Here is a 17855-nt window from a genome sequence, read left to right as displayed (position 1 = left end):
AAAGATCGGGAGATGAACAAACAAATGAAGACGAAGTAATGACAGATAAAGGAACATATAGTGACGAGGGAATAGAAAATGAAAGTGAGTATAGAAGACACAAAAGTAATTCTGGAAGAGGAACTTAAGCTGTCAGTTCCTGGGATCTCCCAAGTGGGAGATCATAAAGATAAGAGATGAGATAAAAAGTGAAGGAAGAACGAGTAGAGATGGTGGAGGGGGGTAAAGCAAATTATGGCAGAATTGATGGAATGTGTTGAAACAAGGCTAAAAGATCAAGATCATACATTGCAGGTACAGGTGGAGAGGACACCAGACCTCGAGGTGAACCAGGAGCAGGTGAGCCGAGTCAGGGTAAGATGGTGTGAGCAGACATAGGTGCATGGTGTGAATGGGTGTGTGTCAAGCTTGGGGGGGGATTTGGGAACATAACTCCAAAACCATGAAACCAAGCAGCCCCAATCTTTGCATGCATACCAAGAGACCTCCAAGGTAGTAGTGCATGAGTGAAAATTGGGTGTTTGGGGTAATTTAAACACACCTTTTGAAGATAATTAACGGCGTAATTTAAATATCCTTTATCAAGGTTCATCCTTGGTTTCCTCGCTGTCCCTCACTGGGGTCTTAATTCACCATTTCTTTTTGGCCTGCTCAACAATGCCTTGACTTGGAACAGGCTGCAATGGTTTCTTAACGATAAAGTTTTTTTTCACTTTCCTCACTCGTATCAGTGAATGCTTGATCGTCATATCTATGAATTGAAGGATACATCACATTGTTTGTAAATGGCCAGAGACGCCAGTGTTTGTGGCTTTATTTTATTTCCACAAATGCGATAACCTCTAGAATCTCTTAAACAGAGCTGAATTTCAAAATTTAAACTTCTTAATTGACCACAGAAGCAGTTCTGACTGCTATGGAAAAAAAAGTGTTAATGTGTTCAATTCGGACATTGCTTGGCATTCCGGACATCTCCGGGAGGCATTTAATATGACCAATTGGCGATCGCTAATTGCTTGCCAATCTAGTCATTCCTTATCAACCATCTCCTTGGAGTGCTTGCCTGAGTGCTTAAGTCACTTGACAAGCACTCGACAAGCTGCTTGGTTGTTCGTTTGCAGGCCATGGCGATACACGGCCAAAGTACCTGCACTATCAATCTGAACACATCGATTGATGTACAGTTAAGCCCCACCTGCCTGTGTTGGTCCCTGTGGTGCCATGCGGTGCTTTGGGTGGTGCCTTGCCCGCTGAAAATGTGCAATTATATTTTAAATACGAAATTGCTTTGTTTATGCTTGGTGTTGGTGTAGTAGTTAGTGTGATGGGCTTGGAATCCTTGTGTCCTGAGTTCAAATCCTGTTCAGCTATTGAATTAATACCAGCTGGGATTGATTTGGCATCTCATCCTTCTAAGGTTGGCAAAATGAGTTCCAGCCTGCTGGGAGGATGGAGCCATTTGAGTATCCTTTGTTGGAGTGGCAACCTGTCTGGGATTGTTCCAATTAACTCAGGTGACTGACTGCTTTGGCAGCACTGAGGTTGTCCAGAGTATGGTCCTGATGGACGGATTGCTTTGTTTTACCTTCTTGCACGATCTGCTGTCATTATCCACCCATCACTTTAACACGGATACATACAAAAAAAAATGACATCCATCGGCCATGTTGGTTCGAGCTGTGAAAAGCAGAAGCAGACTGACATTTTGTGTTCTCTGTGGCTTCGGCCTCAGTCACATTTGCTCTACGGCGAGGATACGGCGGCCGTATGCCCTCTGAATTGACAGAAACGTGCGGCGGCCGCAGTTTCTGCGGTGGCCTCAGGGTGGCCCTACGCCATTTGGCTATCTTTTACAGGCCATAGGGGTCGCCGTGGAATTATAACGCAGAGTTATAACTTTTTTCATTTCTACGTTGGCCATAACAATTCGATAAGCCGAAAAAAAAAAACTGGTAAAAAAAAAAAAAAATGAACCCACTCGTTACGGTCCGTCTAGCCGCACGTTCGCCTACGGCCCCCCTGCAGTCGCCTTGCGGGCACCTTGAGGCTACCTTGCGTCTGCCTTGAAAATTCTATGACTGCCGCAGGGCCCCCTTAAGGTCACCGTGCGACATCAAATAAAAGACCGTACGGCAACCCCACGTTTTCGGTCTCCACAATTTCTAAATACGCCGTGCGGCTCCCCGAAAAATAAAAACATATGTGACTGCTACATTGTGTGACCGTGGAAATACTGCCGCCGCCGTATAATTGCTAATGGCCGTAGATTTTGGAAACCCCACGGCCGCCGTGGCAAATGTGACTTAGGCCTGATCGTGAATTATTATTTGCATCACTGAAATTCCGACGTCCTGATGTCCATGGCAAGCAATCACCACCACTTTGTGCAGCCAATTGTTGATGTTTTTGTAAATCACAAATTCCATAATTAGCCGTGCCGAATCCACCCTCATGATCTATTTTCCCGCCTTATTTTCAGCAGGCACATTGTAGCCACTGAACTGAAAAGAAATAGAATGCTCATAAGCTCATGAAGTGAAGCCGCATGAGCTCGAAGTCACGTGACCGGCGCCATCTTGGTGAGCACTGCTTGGCTGACACTCGTCGTGGATGCAGCTCGTTTTGAACGCGTCCCAGATTGAAAAAAAAAACAACAAATGTTAAAATGACATTTTGTGCAGAAACAAACCGCTCCAATCAGTTACGGGAGGGTTGTGGAAATACATTTCCATCCATCCATTGAGACCATACTCTGTGCAGAGTGTTGGTGATGCCTAAGCAGTCTCCTTGGCTATTGGGCACAATCCTGGACAGGTCACCACTCCGACACAGGATACCAGCAAGCTGGCACTCATTTTGCCGACCTCAGAAGGATGACAGGCAGAGTCAACTCCACCTGGTATTAATTGAACAGCAAGTGGGATTTGAACTCAGGATCCAAGGATCCCAAGCCCACCACCCTAACCATTCAGCCAACACCAGGCATACCAACTGACCCACTGACTGATATTAATGATCGGGACCTTCTAGGTGACAAAGAAAGCTGAAATTTTCCGTGTCGATGTACCGGAAAAAAAAAAATCACAGACTCGTCGGACAATATTCTGAAATGAAAATATAAATTTTAAATTCTTTTTATGAACAAAAAATACAGGTGAGCGACCCGAGACAATGGGGAAGCACAGTAATTTTGTGTGCCGACAGACATTGAAGCTGATACACTGGGAAAAAGAAAAAAAAAATCACAGAATCGTCATACAAAATTCTTCTCTGAAAATATAAATAAATGAGAAAAAAAAAATCAAATCCAGGTGTGCGACCCGACACAATGGAGAAACACGGTCCGTATGCTTCCACAATGTGGAAGCACGATGTGGAAACTGGTACATGATATAGTGGGTTATACTTGATGACTGGTTTGCCTCAATTTTGGTACATAATACATATAAACGACAGGTAAATTTATCTTTTCAATTTTGACCATAAACAAATAATTGTGAAATAAAAGAGGCAGACTTGATAAGTTTTATGAAAATGGTCTGAGTTCTTTACGCTCCCAAGTGAACAATATTTGTTCTCAAACTTTATTGTGAAAAGGAAATGACAAAAGAAAGTGTTATAATTACTCTGATAAGTTCACTATTTGAAAACTATCGCACAAAAGGTGAAAAAACGCGACTGTTTCTCGTTCGAAATTACACACAAACGCATGACGGGGATCACCTTCGCCAGCATCGAGTGCTAACCAAGATGGCGTCCGGTAGCTACACCGCACTCTGTGTATTGCGAATGACAATAAGCATTCTTTGTATTTTCAGTTCAGTGATTATAGCATGAAGGCACCTGATTTGTCACCAACATTATAAACAAATTTCCTCCAAAATTATTCATCAACATATGACTCTGCATTTTATTAACAAGGGTCCATGTCATATTTGAACAGCCTTTGCATCTCTCAGGATAAAAACATTGATCTTTCAGCCACAGCCTTTTTGTCAAGCACACCACGTGATGATAGGAGTTTAAAAGGGAAGAAAAACGATCACTTAGGCATCACAGTCAACAGTCTTATGGGAATGAGTTGCTGAAATGCAGTCATTGTGCAAACTTCATTTTAAAATGATTAAAGTACCACCTGTTGTCCCAGGTTATCGATTAAATGTCCGATCCCTCGCTCCGTACCATGGTCACATTATGATAGGTACTGTTTTATGTCTTAATGTATAAGCATCTTTCCCAAAGTTAGATTGAACTTTTCAAGTTCAGTGAATATGTCGACCATTTTAAAACGACTCAGATTTATCAATGTGCTCCTCAGCCATTTCTTTGAAGGCCTCCAGCTCATCAACTTGGCAATTGATCACCACGGCGTCGGCGAATGTAAACGGTCTTTGCTTTGTACCAACTGTGTCTCTCCGATGCTCCCTTCCTCAGGAGCCTCAGCTTTTCCCAGGCCTGCAGTCCAGGAAAAGAACACCAACCATCATGGTCAGGAAACCGCATCAACATTTCATCCATACTTCGGACATTTCAAACACCTCCTTCAGAGCCATTGCTGGAGAGGTTTCTAAAAGGTTTGGTTGGTCATAAGCTCGTTAAAATAGGTCAGTGACCTATTTGGTCTGGTCCACCTGAGGTCATGGTTCGCATTGTTGGGATCCCAAGTCCAAATTGGATTTACTTTGTTGATTTGTACATCATTTGTTGTCGTGTCCTCATCTTACCTTGAGCTGTATGGTCTGGGTTCCATTCCTGACCCGATTAGAAACCGATTGATACTTCACAGGCAGGGCATTACATCATTTAATGCACCATCCCTCGGATGGACATCAAACTGGAAGACCCATCTGCTAGCACTGGTCGTCAGTGGACAGTCAGGAAGAGTAGTGGAGTTGTCGCCGGTCGTCTGAACAAATTATAAATTCCTGTCTAAACTGTGGTTAGTAAGTGGTCTAGTCTTCTCAGATATGTACCTTGACACCAGGTTGTACCATTTGCTATCTCAGAAGGTGGTTACTGTGTGGGTAGCACCTCCTACGACAGGAAATCAATTTTCACGATTTTAGGTGTTCACCGATCACATGAACACACAAGGCCTACCTCGGCTACAAAGAGAAAACTAACAATGACTAGTGTCCTTGCACTTCATGGCTCAGTACACAGTCTCCTGATGTCCTCATCCTGCATGTGATGCACGCATGTACAAACCCCTCCGTTATAAACGTTTCCAGCTCGAAACATGGTTTCGTGAAAAATATTCCCAAAAAGGTCCGCCTTTTCCCAATACAATGGTAGATTGACGTTGTAGACCCACCTTCACTTTCTTGGTCCATGTTTCGTTCCACATTTCAGCCACACAACCGTTTCTCAGCATCATCCTGATAAGAACAATTTGAAATGGTTACGTGCACCTGAGAACGAGCTATGTTCTTACAGCCCCATAGGTGCAATCTGTTCTACTCTGTATCATGCATGAAGCACCTTTACTCACAAAATTAGACAGGTGTTCAGCAGAAGCTTAGTTTACAAGACGAACCTTGTTGGAGGTGGGTGGCATGGTATGCAATTAAAAATAAATTTAAACAAGTCAGAAGATGACAATGGTTCACGAGCGGTATTTGATGATGTCGATTGTTTCAGAAGTCAAGGATGAGACAATGTGATAATTTTTGACCAAGTTATAAAAATGATCAACATGATGTGGTACGGGTGACAGGTTATTAGCTGCAAAATGTCGAAAACCCGGTTTCGTTCAACAACTTTCAAAATTTGACCTTTGCACAACCTTTAAAGGTCACAAAACAATGTTGTGGAAATTAAAATAAGGAAACAGGATACGTGCTATAGGTTATTGGAGTTAGTTCGTCGAAGAAGGTCGAAAACCCGGTTCGATTCCCACAACTTTGAAAATTTGATCTTTGTGGCCTTTAAAGGTCAAAGGTCAAGGATTATGACCTTTGGTGCAAAACTTCCTCTGGAACATTCCAGGAACAATATAACATCATATAGGCTATATGGCATTTCGCACTCCTCGGATTATCCATACTTTGATGAAATCAGCGTAAAAACAAACTTGAAGGGGGCGCCACGTGCAAGGTGTTCGAGATAGAGCAAAATGGTTTCAAGACTTTAGGTGGGGAATGACCTCAAGATTATGCATTAAAAATATTGTCATCCTAGCTCTCAAAGTTTGGGCGGTCGTATGATTTTTATGTCAAAATTCGCAATTTTCGAAGTTTTTGACCTTGTGACCTTGACCTTGGGACGAAAATGAAAAATCGGACACTGACAAGTTTTAAATAATTCATTTTGCTTTTCAAATACTGAAGAACCCATTCTATTCAGTTAATTCCCTAGGAGAAGATAGATTTTTAATCCGACTACCCCATAAAAATGGCTATTTTGGGGCGTGGCTCCGCCCACAATGGGCGTAGCACGCCCTCATCCAGGAAAACACAACGAGACATTGATATCGAACACATAACCGAGTTTCATCAAGATCGGATCAAAGTCCACGGAGTTATGCTCTGGACAGACAGACACACAGACAGACAAGCCGGTAGGCGACGGGGGATTCGCTTGGATCGAAGCGCTGGAGACTATGCTTTTCATTCTGACCGATCCACCGACGAAGATTCATTGCCAAGATGTATTGGTTCACATACAATTGTTCTTCTGCCTGGCAAGATTTTTCCTATTGCGTATTTTGCCAACTGGCACTCTTCATAAAAAATGACGGTAAATAGACACCCTATTTTTGAAGGACTACCATTTGAAAAATAATCGGTTTGCTGGTTTGTGCTGTGGAGCCTCGCGTTGCAGACACACACACACACACACACACACACACACACACACACACACACACACACACACACACACACACACACACACACACACACACACATAGAAAACCCGATAAACCTCTCTCAATGCTCTTGTTTGACCACACCTCCTGAGCCACAATATTTTTCATAAGCCACGCCCACTTTCCATAAACCACGCCCACTTTCCTACACCACTCCCACTTTCCTATGCCACTCCCACTTTTCATCAACCACGTCCACTTCCCCTAAGCTCCGCCCACTTTCCTGAGCCCCTCATTAAAATGACGGTAAATGAACACCCTATTTTTGAAGGACTACCATTTGAAAAATAAAACCTCAATCAAAAATCGGCTCGAGTAAAATTTTCTAAATATCTCGAAGTGTTTAATTCCGGTCTCGTTTCTCCACATTCAAAACTGAAGGACAAGTGTTGAAAATACTGTACACGGTTTTTCAGCTGCTGCACAGCAACGGGTGGTTGCTAGGCAACGAAATTCAAACGCGCACATTCCCAGTATATATTCCACATGTTGGCAAAGTTTCATCGAAATCGGTTCACTTTTTCATGCTGTGGAGCCTCGTGTTGCAGACACACATACACACACACACACACACACACACACACACACACACACACACACACACACACACACACACACACACACACGGAAAACCCGACAGTAAGGGATATCTCGCATATATAGCGAATCCAACAGACAGACAGACAGACAGACATAACGAATATAGTGGTCACTCTGGCTGGCGCTCGTGAACCAAAAAGCTTGAAATGTACAGTTTATCTGCTGGTGCATTCACAAATATTGCTTACTTATTCAAGGCTTCGTAAAGTACGTGTACTTTTCAACAACAACAACAAAAAAAGCATGCAAAGCCGTTGAAAATCAAGGAGGTAGCCGGCTTAATCATGGAGTAAGAATTTTCACCGTTGCGTGCTTTAAACTATGGTGCAGGAGACATGTTATTTCGACAGGTGCAACAATCGGTAAACACCTGGAGTGCGTAGAGTCGGTGTCACAAAGCAGCAGGTATTCTCGAGCCGGGCGTAGTGATGGACACACGCAAGGCGTGTCGCTGTGCAGTATGGCGGAGCCTGTGCGTACGGGACCGCCCCCTCCGCGTAGCACGCGCTCCACATGGGCCGCCACGCGCGCGCCGCGGCAACCACGTGCGCGGACACCTCCGGAGCGCACGTGCACGGCTGGAACATTGTCACGGGGAAAAAAGAATGCCATGTGGATATGCGGCTCATATATCGTTAACAAGCGTTCTTCAGATAACACCATGTAGCGGTGTGCATACAGGAGGGTGTGCGGGTAGGATAGTTTTCTTGATGTGCACAGGTAGGGATCTGAGCAGTGCATGCAGGAGTGACTGGTGGGTCAGTGACGAGTGTATACCTGTTGTTTACAAGGGGGGGCTGTTCATACAGCCATCCAGGAGGGGGTAAGTCGAAATTTTCATCATATTTCCTTAACATGTGGAGTGGACTTCGAATGTGTGAATGTCTCTTCCATGTCAGGAAAATCCACGGGTTTCCTCTTCTTAAATTTTATAACAAGAAACCGAATGTCACATATGCAAATAAGGTTAATATTTAAACTAAGTTTATTATTATTGTTATTTTTATGCTAATTTTATTAATTTGGTGGGGGTGGGGGGGACTTGTAGAGTGAGGAACACACAATCACCCTTTGGTGAATCAAGCAAAGTAGCAATATCTAGGATGGGTTCGTATGTATTTATTCGTCAGGTATGTATGAGATGAGTTAGTGATGCGATTGAGAAAATTAAATTTTAGTAAAGACAGAAGAGGGAGGATGAAAGGAGGGATGAAAGAGGATACTGGATTGGGAAATGTTGGAGGAGTGCAATGGAGAGAAGGAAAAGAGGTGTTACAGGAGATAGAGATAAGGAGGGGGTGGAGGGCCATGGTCACATCAGCAAACTAGAAGGGCACTCAGTGGAGCGCATACCTCCGCCCTGTAATGCCTGATCCACAAGAACATATCGGGCCCAATACATTTTTGAAATATCATGCGATACAGTCCGATATCGTTTTTGGCCCAATCTCTCAATGGTGAAGAATCACTTTAAAAATTAAATAATTCTCGTATCCAGATCCGGATCCGGATGTTCACCAAAATCGAATCAATTCGTCCTTGTCACACACCCAACGTGTCCACCAAGTTTCATCTGAATCGGTCCACAACTTTTTGAGATATCGTGCTATATATTGGTTTCACCCCATCTCTCATTGGTGAAGAATCACTTTGAAAATTATCAAATCCGGACCGGATCTTCACCAAAATTGAATCAATTCTTCCTTGTCACACACCCAACGTGTCCACCAAGTTTAATCCGAATCCGTCCACAACATTTATGATATCCTGCACACAAACAGACAAACAAACAAACAAACAGACAGACAGACAGAGAAGGGTGAAAACATAACCTCCTTCATCTTCAGTGGCGGAGGTAATAAAACTGAGGGTCATCATACGAACCAAAATCAAAGTAATTCCTCAGGTACGTTCGCCGCGTTGCCCTCACTCTTCTGCACTTACAACTTCCTGGGAAGAGCAAATGATAAAACACAGTGGGTAGGGGACATCCTAATTGGATGTCGCACACACATTACACGAGTGGAATGGACGAATCACACATATCAAGTTCCCAAACACTGAGCACATCAACAGCTCATTATGCATCTCATCATTGACGTAAATTAAATGGTTGAGATAAATATTGAGCGAGATTTGCCTTTCGTGGACCACGTACCAGAAGCACATTCGTTGCTTTGTCGTCCTGGATGGAATGGTCGACCGAGCGAGGGCAGATCGCTTTCTTCTGAAACACACGCAACGAGCAGCCTGGAGGTTACTGAAGGTTGCTGCGAGAACAAGTGAACTTACAAAAGCATATTTTATATGACATGTTGTTTGGTAAGTATTATATGTTAAGTATCATATTTTAGATGACACCAGCAAGGGTACCCAGCGTTGCCCGGTCGATGTTTTTTTTTGTTTTTTTAGTGGGGGGCCTAAAACCTCTCCCTGCACCCACGAAGGAATGGGGGTCATAGTAACAAAGGCTTAGGCATTAAAGAACGATAAAAAATTTAAATAAAAACAATGCCACCCGCAGGGTGACCCGTATCTTGCCAAAAGGTGACCACGTGTGACTTCTTTCGGAAGGTGAACTGAGGTCACACTGAGGTGAACAGAGCTGCTATCCACCGGGAGCGACTCCTTGAGGAATATCTGCCTCTGAGAGATTCTGATGAGAATCGTTCTACAGAGTAACCATGAAAAATATGCGTTTGCCTCATAACGTCACCAAATTACGTCATAATGTCTCAAGCTTGACATATCTAGAAAGCACTCATCGAGGTGTTCAATTTGAGGTGCTACACGATATGGTTCCTAAAACTTGAAAATTTGACCTTGGGGTCAAATATGTTTGACCTCAGGCGCTAACCATGAAGGTCAAGGCCAATCGCCATCAAAAATTATTCAGCTGAGCGCCAGACCATGAACTATATTCCCATGAAGTTTGAAGACGATCCGATCAAAATTACTCAAAAAATAAGGGTTTCGTCGACTCCCCTGATTTGCGACAAAGTGACCTTGACCTTTGACCTTCAAAATTTTGTGCACAGACAACACCTGTCTAATTTTGTGCACATTAATTCAACAGCCGAGTGGGGTTTGAACTCAGGATCCTGGGATCCCAAGCTCACCACCCTAAACATTAAGCTAAAACCGGGCATTTATATGATATATTTTATGCTGAGGATTATATTTTATTTGATATATTATCCGGTAAGGATCATATTTTAGAAGATACATTGAATGCTGAGGATCATATTTTAGATGATATATTGCATGCTGAGGATAATATTTCACTCGTGGGGTATGCTTACACATTGGAAGCAAAAACGAACCGTGCTTCCCCATCATCTTGGGTCGCTCACCTGCATTTGATTTTTCATTTATTTATTTTCATTACCCCGCCACCGAAGGTGAAGGAGGTTATGTTTTCACCTCTTTCTGTGTGTTTGTTTGTGTACAGGATATCTCAAAAAGTTGTGAATGGATCCGGATGAAATTTTGTGAACAGGTTGGGTGTGCGACAAGGACGAACTGATTAGATTTTGGTGAAGATCCGGATCCGACTGCGACAATTTTTTAAGTGATTCTTCACCATTGAGAGATAGGGCCAAAAACGATATAGTACTGTATAGCATGGTATTTCAAAAATGTGTTGGGCCCGATATGTTCTCATGGATCAGACATTGTGTGGCGGAGGTATGCGCTCTACTGAATGCCCTTCTATTTTATTTATATTTTTATTCACGGATGCTTTCCATCAGGTCTGTGATTTTTCCTGGTGGACCGGCTTTGATGTCCATCAGCACACAAAATTACCATGCTTCCCGATTGTCTCGGGTCACTCACCTGCGTTTTTTTTTTCATTTTTAAAATTTATTTATATTTTCATTTACGAATGCTTTCAAATGGTTCTGTGATTTTTCCCAGTGTGTCGGCTTCGATGTCAATCAGCTCAGGTCAGGTATGGGAGAATGCTCTGGAGCAGAGCATTGCTGCATCCACTTTCCGCTGGTACTCCAGGGGCCTCAGTCTGGCCATCCCCCAGGCAGATGCCAGGCCCATCCCCATCTCCTTGAGATGCTGATCAACCTGCTGCAACCACGAGGCACGTGGTCGGCCCATTGGCCCCCTCCACTCACGAGACTCCGATAGTGAGAGAATCTGGTGAGCAGGATCAGCATCAGGAAAATGAGCCACATGTCCATACAGCCACAGCTAATGCTCATGGACTGTGCAGGTAACAAATTAATTTGAGTCTCTATCAGCAACGGCTTGTTGGACACAAACTCCGACCAGCGATAGCTAAGGATTCTTCGAAGAGATCTGATAGCAAATTAATTAAGTCTCCATCTCAGATCCCTGGTCAGACTCTAAGTCTCACATCTGTAGAGAAAGACAGGAAGCACCAAGGACCTGAAGACTCAGACTTTCGTCCTCCTGCACAGGTACAGACAGTGCCACACCCCCACAATGCAGTGAATCCATGACTCCCCAGGCCCGACCCAGACATCTATTGACTACTGGCTCACAGCCAGCAGAGACATGAATATCATTGCCAAGGTAAGTGAATGTCTTCATGACCTCAACATCCTCACCACAAACAGGTACAGACAAGATCGAAGCATCCAAGATGTCATTGAAAACATGGATCTTAATTTTGATCCAGGAAACCCAGCACCCCAGTAGCTCTGACTCTTCATTCAGCACCTCGAGGGCCCCCAAAAGGATATCCAGAGTCTCCGCAAAGATAACTGCATCATCTCCAAAATCAAGGTGAGAAATCTCGACATTCCCAAACGATGCACCGCAACTTGATCCCTCTGACATCCTCCCCAGAATGCGGTCCATATGAGCATTGAAAAGTGTGGGGGCCAGTACACACCCCTGACAGATTCCAGTATCAAATGGAAATAAGTCACAGATGGCATCTTCACACCTCACAGCACTTTCAATACCAGAGTAGAGTTCAGACATCATATTGATCAGTTTTGGTGACACCCCACAAAGACCAAGAATCCTCCAGAAGGCATCCCTATTCACTGAATCAAACGCTTTGCAGAGATCAACATAAGCTGCAAGCATCCCCTGCTGAAACTCTCATCTACATTCAGTGAGGATGCGAAGAGCAAGGATATGGTCAATTGTTGACCTCTTTGGTGTAAAGCCTGATGGCTTTGGGTGCTGGTGCCCAAGCAGATGGTGGCGAACCCGATCAAGAATTATCTAAGCAAAGACGTTGCCCAGCACTGAGAGCAGCGTTGTTGCAGTCCTGGTGATCACCCTTCCCTTTCCAGAGAGGGACAACAAGGTCCCTCTTCCAGTCAGTTGGGATTATACCTGTGTTCCAGGAACAACACAGAACTACATGCAACGGCATGAGTACAGCATTTCCACCAGCCTTGAGAAGTTCAGCAAGGATGCCACAGATCCCAGGAGCTTTACCCATTTCAACCAGTTTACCACAGCCTCTGTTTCCACAAATGTAGGTGGCTCACAGTTGATTGGAGGATCAGCAATAGGGATTGTAACACCCCTGACATCCAATTCAACAGCTGGTGTATCAGCCTGGTACGGCAGTTCAAAGTAACCGGCCCAGTGGACCTTCACTTCAGACTCCTCTGTCAAGAGCCCACCACCCTCCGCTCCAACTGCAGTACACCGAGGGATGGGCTTGGAGGAACACAATGTGTGAATTCCCCTGTAAGCAGGACGAGAGTCACTTGACCACAGGTGATTCACTACCCCCACACAGAGGCCTCCTTGTCCACCCTAAGTGCACGTACAGTTTTACTCCCCAACTCCCTGAACAGCTCAGCTCTGCCATTAAGCCTCGCCCTGCGACTCTGGTCAATGATATCCAGTGTCCCTCGAGAGACAAAATTCTTCATCGCCCTCCAGTGAGTTCCAAGACATCCACCGGCAACATCAAGGATAGTTGGCTCAAAGGCACTCCACAACTCCTGAGGATTCCCCAAAGCACCCAGACCCCCCAAATCCCCACTCAGCCTGTTTGCAAACTCCTCAGCTACCCTCTCTTCCTTGAGCTTGCCAACCTTTACCTTGTCAATGGGCATGCAAAATTTCAGCTTTCAGGTTCGCCAAACTGCATCGTCACTGCCTTGGGGGTACCGATCTTTCATATAAGTGAGTCAGTGAGTCAGTGAATCAATGGTTAGAATGACCTTTTTATATATATATATATATATATATATATATATATATATATATATATATATATATATATATATATATATATATATATATATATATATATATATATATATATATATATATATATATATATATATATATATATATATATATATATATATATATATATATATATATATATATATATATATATATATATATATATATATATATATATATATATATATATATATATATATATATATATATATATATATATATATATATATATATATATATATATATATATATATATATATATATATATATATATATATATATATATATATATATATATATATATATATATATATATATATATATATATATATATATATATATATATATATATATATATATATATATATATATATATATATATATATATATATATATATATATATATATATATATATATATATATATATATATATATATATATATATATATATATATATATATATATATATATATATATATATATATATATATATATATATATATATATATATATATATATATATATATATATATATATATATATATATATATATATATATATATATATATATATATATTATATATATATATATATATATATATATATCATGTCATCAGCCTGTCATCAGCCTGTCATCATCCTATCAGCCTGTCATCCTTCCAAGGTCGGCAAAATGAGTACCAGTATATATATATATATATATATATATTATATATATAATATATATATAATATATATTATATATAATATATATTATATATTTATATATATCTATATTTATATATATATATATATATATATATATATATATATATATATATATATATATATATATATATATATATATATATATATATATATATATATATATATATATATATATATATATATATATATATATATATATATATATAAAGCCTGGTGTTGGCGCAGTGGTTCGGGCAGCGGCTTGGGATCCAAAAGGTCCTGAGTTCAAGCCCCGTTGGGCCGCTGAATTAATGCACCAGCGGGTTGACTCTGCCTGTCATCCTTCCAAGGTCGGCAAAATGAGTACCAGTATACTGGGCTGGTGTATACCCCGGTTAAAATAGATGTGCCATATCCCTGTGTCATAAGAGGCGACCAAGCTGTTATATGATATATTGTATGCTGATTATATTTTAAATGATATATTGTATGCTGACCATTATATTTTATATGATATATTGTATGTCAAGTGTTATATTTTATATGATATATTGTTTGCTCAGTATTATATTTTATATGATATATTGTATGCTTCGTGTTAAATTTTATTTGATATAGTCCATGCTCAGTGTTATATTTTATATGATATATTGTTTGTCAAGTGTTATATTTTATATGATATATTGTTTGCTCAGTATTATATTTTATATGATATATTGTATGCCAAGTATTACATTTTATATGATATATTGTATGCAGAGTATTATATATTATATGACATATTGTAGGCTAAGTATTATATTTTAAATGATATATTGTATGCCAAGTATTATATTTTATGTGATATATTGTATGCAAAGTACTACATTTTATTTGATATATTGTATGCCAGGTATTATATTATACCTGACATTTTGTATACGAAGTATTATATTTTAAATGATATATTGTATGCCAAGTATTATATTTTATGTGATATATTGTATGCAAAGTCTTACATTTTATTTGATATGTTGTATGCCAGGTATTATATTATACATGACATTTTGTATACGAAGTATTATATTTTATATGATATATTGTATGCCAAGTATTCTATTTTATATGATATATTGCATGCTCAGTATTATATTTTATATGATATATTGTATGCTCAGTGTTATATTTAAAATGATATATTGCATGTTGAGCATTATATTTTATTTCATATATTGTATGCTGAATATTATATCTTAAATGAAATATTGTATGCTGAGTATTATATTTTACATGATATATTGCATGCTTAGTATTATATTGTATTCTCAGTATTATATTTTATTTGATATATTGTATGCTAAATATTGCATTTTACATGATATATATTGTTTGCTAAGTATTATATTTTGTATGATATATTGTATGCGAAGTAATGTATTTTATATGATATATTGTTTGCTCAGTATTATATATTATATGAGATATTGTTTGCTCAGTATTATATTGTAGATGATATATTGTTTGCAAAGTGTTATATTTTATATGATATATTGTATGCCAAGTATTACATTTTATATGATATATTGCATGCTCAGTATTATATTTTATATGATATATTGTATGCTCAGTGTTATATTTAAAATGATATATTGCATGTTGAGCATTATATTTTATTTGATATATTGTATGCTGAATATTATATCTTAAATGAAATATTGTATGCTGAGTATTATATTTTATATGATATATTGCATGCTTAGTATTATATTGTATTCTCAGTATTATATTTTATTTGATATATTGTATGCTAAATATTGCATTTTACATGATATATTGTTTGCTAAGTATTATATTTTGTATGATATATTGTATGCGAAGTAATGTATTTTATATGATATATTGTTTGCTCAGTATTATATATTATATGAGATATTGTTTGCTCAGTATTATATTGTCGATGATATATTGTTTGCAAAGTATTATATTTTAAATGACATTTTTTGCTCAGTATTATATTTTATTTGATATATTGTTTGTTCAGTATTGTATTTTATATGACATAATGTATGCTATGAATGATATTTTATATCATATTCGGGAAGAATTTTTAATGGGAGTGACATTTCCCTTGGTATACGATAACTGCTTTATTAATTCAAAGACAGGTATTGGAATTAATGTGCTAATTGCAAACACTGCTCCCCCTATATACGAGAAATATCTGAAGAATATTCCAGGTATCTTTACATTGTAAACCATATCTATCTATCTCTCTCTCTCTCTGTCTCTGTCTCTGTCTCTGTCTCTGTCTCTGTCTCTGTCTCTGTCTCTGTCTCTGTCTCTGTCTCTCTCTCTCTCTCTCTCTCTCTCTCTCTCTCTCTCTCTCTCTCTCTCTCTCTCTCTCTCTCTCTCTCTCTCTCTCTCTCTCTCTCTCTCTCTCTTTTTTTTCCTCTCTCTCTCTCTCTCTCTCTCTCTCTCTCTCTCTCTCTCTCTCTCTCTCTCTCTCTCTCTCTCTCTCTCTCTCTCTCTCTCTCTCTATATATATATATATATATATATATATATATATATATATATATATATATATATATATATATATATATATATATATATATATCTATCTATATTGTGCAAGAAATGTACAGATCAAATGAAATGTGGTTCATGTCCTGCCCTCCCCCCACCCCCTTCCTTGTCAGATATTCCGCATGTGTCCCCCCCCCCCCCGACTTCGCGGCACGCACGCACCGTGTGGGAGTCCCAGCACGATAGCCTCAGGCTGGATGCACACCGCATGCTCGTACACAGGCAGGGAGTTACAGGCAAGTGCTTCCGGCCACTGGTGACCGTAGCGGAGGACGACAGGCTCGCAGCGTGCACGTGCGCGCTCACACACTGCACGGCACGGCTGGATGGGGTCGTCAGCCACAAGAGCCCCCGCACACACGGGCGCATACATGGCACACAGGAAGAAGCGTAGGTCTTCGCTGCAGTTTGTATCCAGCAGTGCTTGGAAGGGCTCGATGGCGAGTGCTGCGTTGCCCTGAGTTCCGTGGTGCAGCAGATTCGGGACCCGTGTTAGGTCCCAGGGCATCCCAGTGCACATGGGCACTCGCATGGGTTCGCAGATGGAGGAGAAAGAGGTGACCGGGCTTGAGTATATCAGGAACAGCACGAGTAACATTGGACCCATCCGTGCTCGGTCGAGTGTGGGAAGACGGCACGACCCGGTCATTCCTATTTGTTGCGAACCTGTAGACATGGAACGTGTGGTGTCGGTCTTCATGCGAACCCACAAAATGAAAGGCGCATCAGGTTTCGGGGGGAGAAGGCGCCTTTTAAAGAGCATCTGACATTAAAGAGTGATGGCATTTTATCGTTTGTGCGAGTCACTGGGACTTCATTTCAAGGCTGCCTTGCAGGTTCAGAGTGTGAAGGGCACCATGTCCCTTTATATGAGTAATGGAAACCAGGTATAGTATGCAGCGATACAACTCATAGTTATTGTAAACACTGCCT

At 40.4% G+C, this 17855-nt stretch overlaps 1 protein-coding gene and 1 long non-coding RNA gene across 3 annotated transcripts in view; one reads left to right on the top strand and one right to left on the bottom strand.

Moving 5' to 3' along the window:
* The window catches only part of LOC147027376 (uncharacterized), a 30073-nt gene extending 12830 nt beyond the window's left edge, over nt 1–17243 (top strand). Inside the window, exon 3 of the long non-coding RNA XR_015057020.1 lies at nt 17036–17243. This is a non-coding gene — a long non-coding RNA (uncharacterized LOC147027376). The remainder of the gene's footprint in view (nt 1–17035) is intronic.
* On the bottom strand, nt 1876–17644 carry LOC147027375 (secreted frizzled-related protein 3-like). Of its 2 annotated transcripts, none has more exons than XM_085876738.1 (6): nt 17085–17644; nt 9627–9695; nt 9353–9418; nt 7839–8046; nt 5315–5378; nt 1876–4455 (listed from the first exon to the last, which is right to left on the bottom strand). In XM_085876738.1, the coding sequence occupies exons 1-6, from the start codon at nt 17620–17622 to the stop codon at nt 4345–4347; spliced, it is 1056 nt and encodes a 351-aa protein (XP_085732864.1). In that variant the 5' UTR covers nt 17623–17644; the 3' UTR covers nt 1876–4344. The 2 variants fall into 2 exon arrangements, with proteins under 2 accessions (XP_085732864.1, XP_085732866.1); XM_085876740.1 differs by having other exon boundaries at nt 9627–9692.
* Between the last annotated feature and the right edge of the window lie 211 nt (nt 17645–17855).

This window comes from Eptatretus burgeri, chromosome 4 (genome assembly GCF_056783735.1).
Source record: "Eptatretus burgeri isolate ZD-2024b chromosome 4, Ebu_testis_v1, whole genome shotgun sequence".
Taxonomy (NCBI): domain Eukaryota; kingdom Metazoa; phylum Chordata; class Myxini; order Myxiniformes; family Myxinidae; genus Eptatretus; species Eptatretus burgeri.
Note: the sequence above shows the minus strand (reverse complement) of the source record. Positions and strands in the feature narration are given on the sequence as shown.

What these genes read in the sequence shown, in the direction of transcription:
- LOC147027375 (XM_085876738.1), bottom strand. Translation starts at nt 17,622, where the DNA reads ATGAAGACCGACACCACACGTTCCATGTCTACAGGTTCGCAACAAATA. An exon ending in GAGGAATTACTTTGATTTTG is followed by an intron (nt 8,047 to 9,352) that starts GTTCGTATGATG and finishes ACAATGTTCCAG; the next exon opens with CCGTGCACGTGCGCTCCGGA. An exon ending in CATGGACCAAGAAAGTGAAG is followed by an intron (nt 4,456 to 5,314) that starts GTGGGTCTACAA and finishes CCTGGACTGCAG; the next exon opens with GCCTGGGAAAAGCTGAGGCT.